The sequence below is a fragment of the Vicia villosa genome, unplaced genomic scaffold, assembly GCF_029867415.1.
Source record: "Vicia villosa cultivar HV-30 ecotype Madison, WI unplaced genomic scaffold, Vvil1.0 ctg.000358F_1_1, whole genome shotgun sequence".
Classification (NCBI taxonomy): domain Eukaryota; kingdom Viridiplantae; phylum Streptophyta; class Magnoliopsida; order Fabales; family Fabaceae; genus Vicia; species Vicia villosa.
Genome location: NW_026705161.1, coordinates 95206 through 97457, shown reverse-complemented (window position 1 = coordinate 97457; position 2252 = coordinate 95206). Strand labels below are relative to the sequence as shown.

At 32.2% G+C, this 2252-nt stretch overlaps 1 protein-coding gene across 1 annotated transcript; it reads right to left on the bottom strand.

The window, feature by feature from the left end:
• LOC131627292 (transcription factor MYB8-like) lies at positions 1-1861 on the bottom strand. The gene is made up of 3 exons (XM_058898131.1): positions 1587-1861; positions 1327-1456; positions 1-1236 (listed from the first exon to the last, which is right to left on the bottom strand). Exons 1-3 carry the CDS (start codon positions 1717-1719, stop codon positions 315-317), a joined length of 1185 nt encoding a protein of 394 aa, XP_058754114.1. The 5' UTR covers positions 1720-1861; the 3' UTR covers positions 1-314.
• Between the last annotated feature and the right edge of the window lie 391 nt (positions 1862-2252).

Genomic DNA, 2252 nt, shown 5'->3' with positions numbered 1-2252 from the left:
AAGGAAAATGAACCAATAAAAAAAAGCACCAATACTGTTACAGTGTATGAAAGAAAGAGAGAAAACAACAAAGAATTTCTTATTCACCAATTCTACCCCACACTCACAAAAGAAAAAAAGTTAAAAAATGTGTTGGCTCACAAATATCAACAAAGCAAAAAAGAGTGAAAATCAAATAGTTTTTTTTTGGTTTTGGTATCAGATTCACATACCTATATACAATAACAAAATCAGTGGCTTCACACATCTGTACTAGAAAAACAACACTTCTAAAAATCTTGAATGCTTCCTTTTATTGTAGAATCGAATAATGTTCACATATCTCCGAAAGCTTCTCTGAGTTTCTGAATATCCTTAGAAAAGATATTAGAATTTTGTGTATGTGATTGTTCTTGCTTTGTATGAGGCAAAATAGTCCCGAAATTATCAGGTACCAAATTCATTTGCGGCTTTATCTCATTGCATAACGATTCAGAAGCCAACATTAAAATCGGATTGTGAAAGAACTCATTATGATTATTATTATTATTATTATTATTCTCCCACTTAGCTTCTTCTGTATGATGATGATGATTTTCCATCAATCCTCCCCAAGAAAAATTGCTGTTTTGCAAGTTTAACATATTGCTATCACTTTTCATCGTCGATGTAGAAACATTCTCAGACTGAGGAATATCGAGCGAATTGTTGCAGCAAAACGAATTAGGAAGAAACATAGTTGTTGCTGCTGCTGCTGTAGCGGAATTGAAATGAAACTGATCAGAATATTTCATATCGAAAGTTTTTCCAGTTTGGTTAAACCAATGACTACTATCATTCTCATTGTTCGCGTAACTCATCTGAATCGGATAATTCCCCATCAAATCCAAATTCTGAGAGTTCGAACTCATGAACCTGTCAATAAAAAAATCCTTGTTGCAAGAGCCTTCCATTTCTAGCGCATAATCTTTCGGTGAAATTGAAGACGATGTTCTTTGCTCATAGCTAGAACCCGCATCTGATTTAGAACTCTCCGATTTCAAAAGGTTCAGTTCATTCGAGGATAATAACACTAACCCCGGCACTTTCTCTTGACTCTTGGAATTCTCCTCTCCATTATTCTCAACCTCAGACAATGGCTTATGAGTTACAGGATCTATACCTTTTTGCCGAAGTTTCTTCTTCAAACATGAGTTCCATAAATTCTTTATTTCATTATCAGTCCTCCCGGGCAATTGCGCCGCAATTTGAGACCATCTGATTCACCATACGACATATTAGTATCGAATTGAATCGAACTATATGTTCAAATATAAAACAGAATTGATTCCATGAATTGAAGTTTACCTATTGCCTAATACAGCATGAAGTTCAACAATGAGATTCTCTTCATCTTGAGAAAATGTTCCTCTTTTTAAATCAGGTCTTAAGTAATTAATCCATCTAAGTCTGCAACTCTTACCACATCTTTGCAAACCTGAAAAAAATAAACAACATTGAGAAAATATAATTAAATTTTAACAATTTTTTTCACTTTATTATATTATATATGATATGATAAAGTAGATATAAATTATAATTGAATAATTAAATTTAATTTAATTTACCTGCTTGTTTAGGCACAGAACTCCAACATCCATGGCCATATTTAGTTATATGCCTTAGTAATTTTTCATCTTCTTCTGGTGACCATAGTCCCTTCCTAAGCTTCTGCTTGTAGCAGCAAGAGTGTCTTCCCATTTGTGAATTTTCAAGTTTCTTTAATGAAGCAATGATTTAGTAATGGAGAGAATTGAAGGAAGGAAAATGAAGTGGCAACTAAGAAAATGAGTTGAGTTAATATAGGAGAGAGTGAGTGAGTGAGAGAGAGAGAGAGAGAAGAGAGGTCATAGTCAATAAGGTTCTTTCAATTTTCTTTATTCTTTATTATTTTTTAATTTAATATATTTTTTTTATGTATGATATAGTATATATGAAATGTAAGGTTGATCTATGTGATAGAGATTGAGCAATGTGAAATGGGATTTGTTATTGTATAAAGTGTTTGAGTTGAAAAGAAGAGGGAAGGTGAGAAAATGGATTTCATAAAGCAGTATAACATGTCTTTTCTAAGATGTTAGCATTCATGTCTCTTACAGGAAATGGTGGGTCTCTTAACTCATTATAATATTATATTCAATCAATCTAAACAAATTATTATATAAAAACAAAAACAAAAACAAAAAATTGTTTACGATGACAACTCACTCGAATTCTAGAGTCAGAATAGACCT

Excerpts from the sequence above, each read along its gene's own strand:
- LOC131627292 (XM_058898131.1), bottom strand. The coding sequence starts at position 1,719 with ATGGGAAGACACTCTTGCTGCTACAAGCAGAAGCTTAGGAAGGGACTA. Across the intron at positions 1,457-1,586 it reads TTCTGTGCCTAAACAAGCAG|GTTTGCAAAGATGTGGTAAG; the intron begins GTAAATTAAATT and ends TATTTTTTTCAG. Across the intron at positions 1,237-1,326 it reads CATGCTGTATTAGGCAATAG|ATGGTCTCAAATTGCGGCGC; the intron begins GTAAACTTCAAT and ends ATGGTGAATCAG.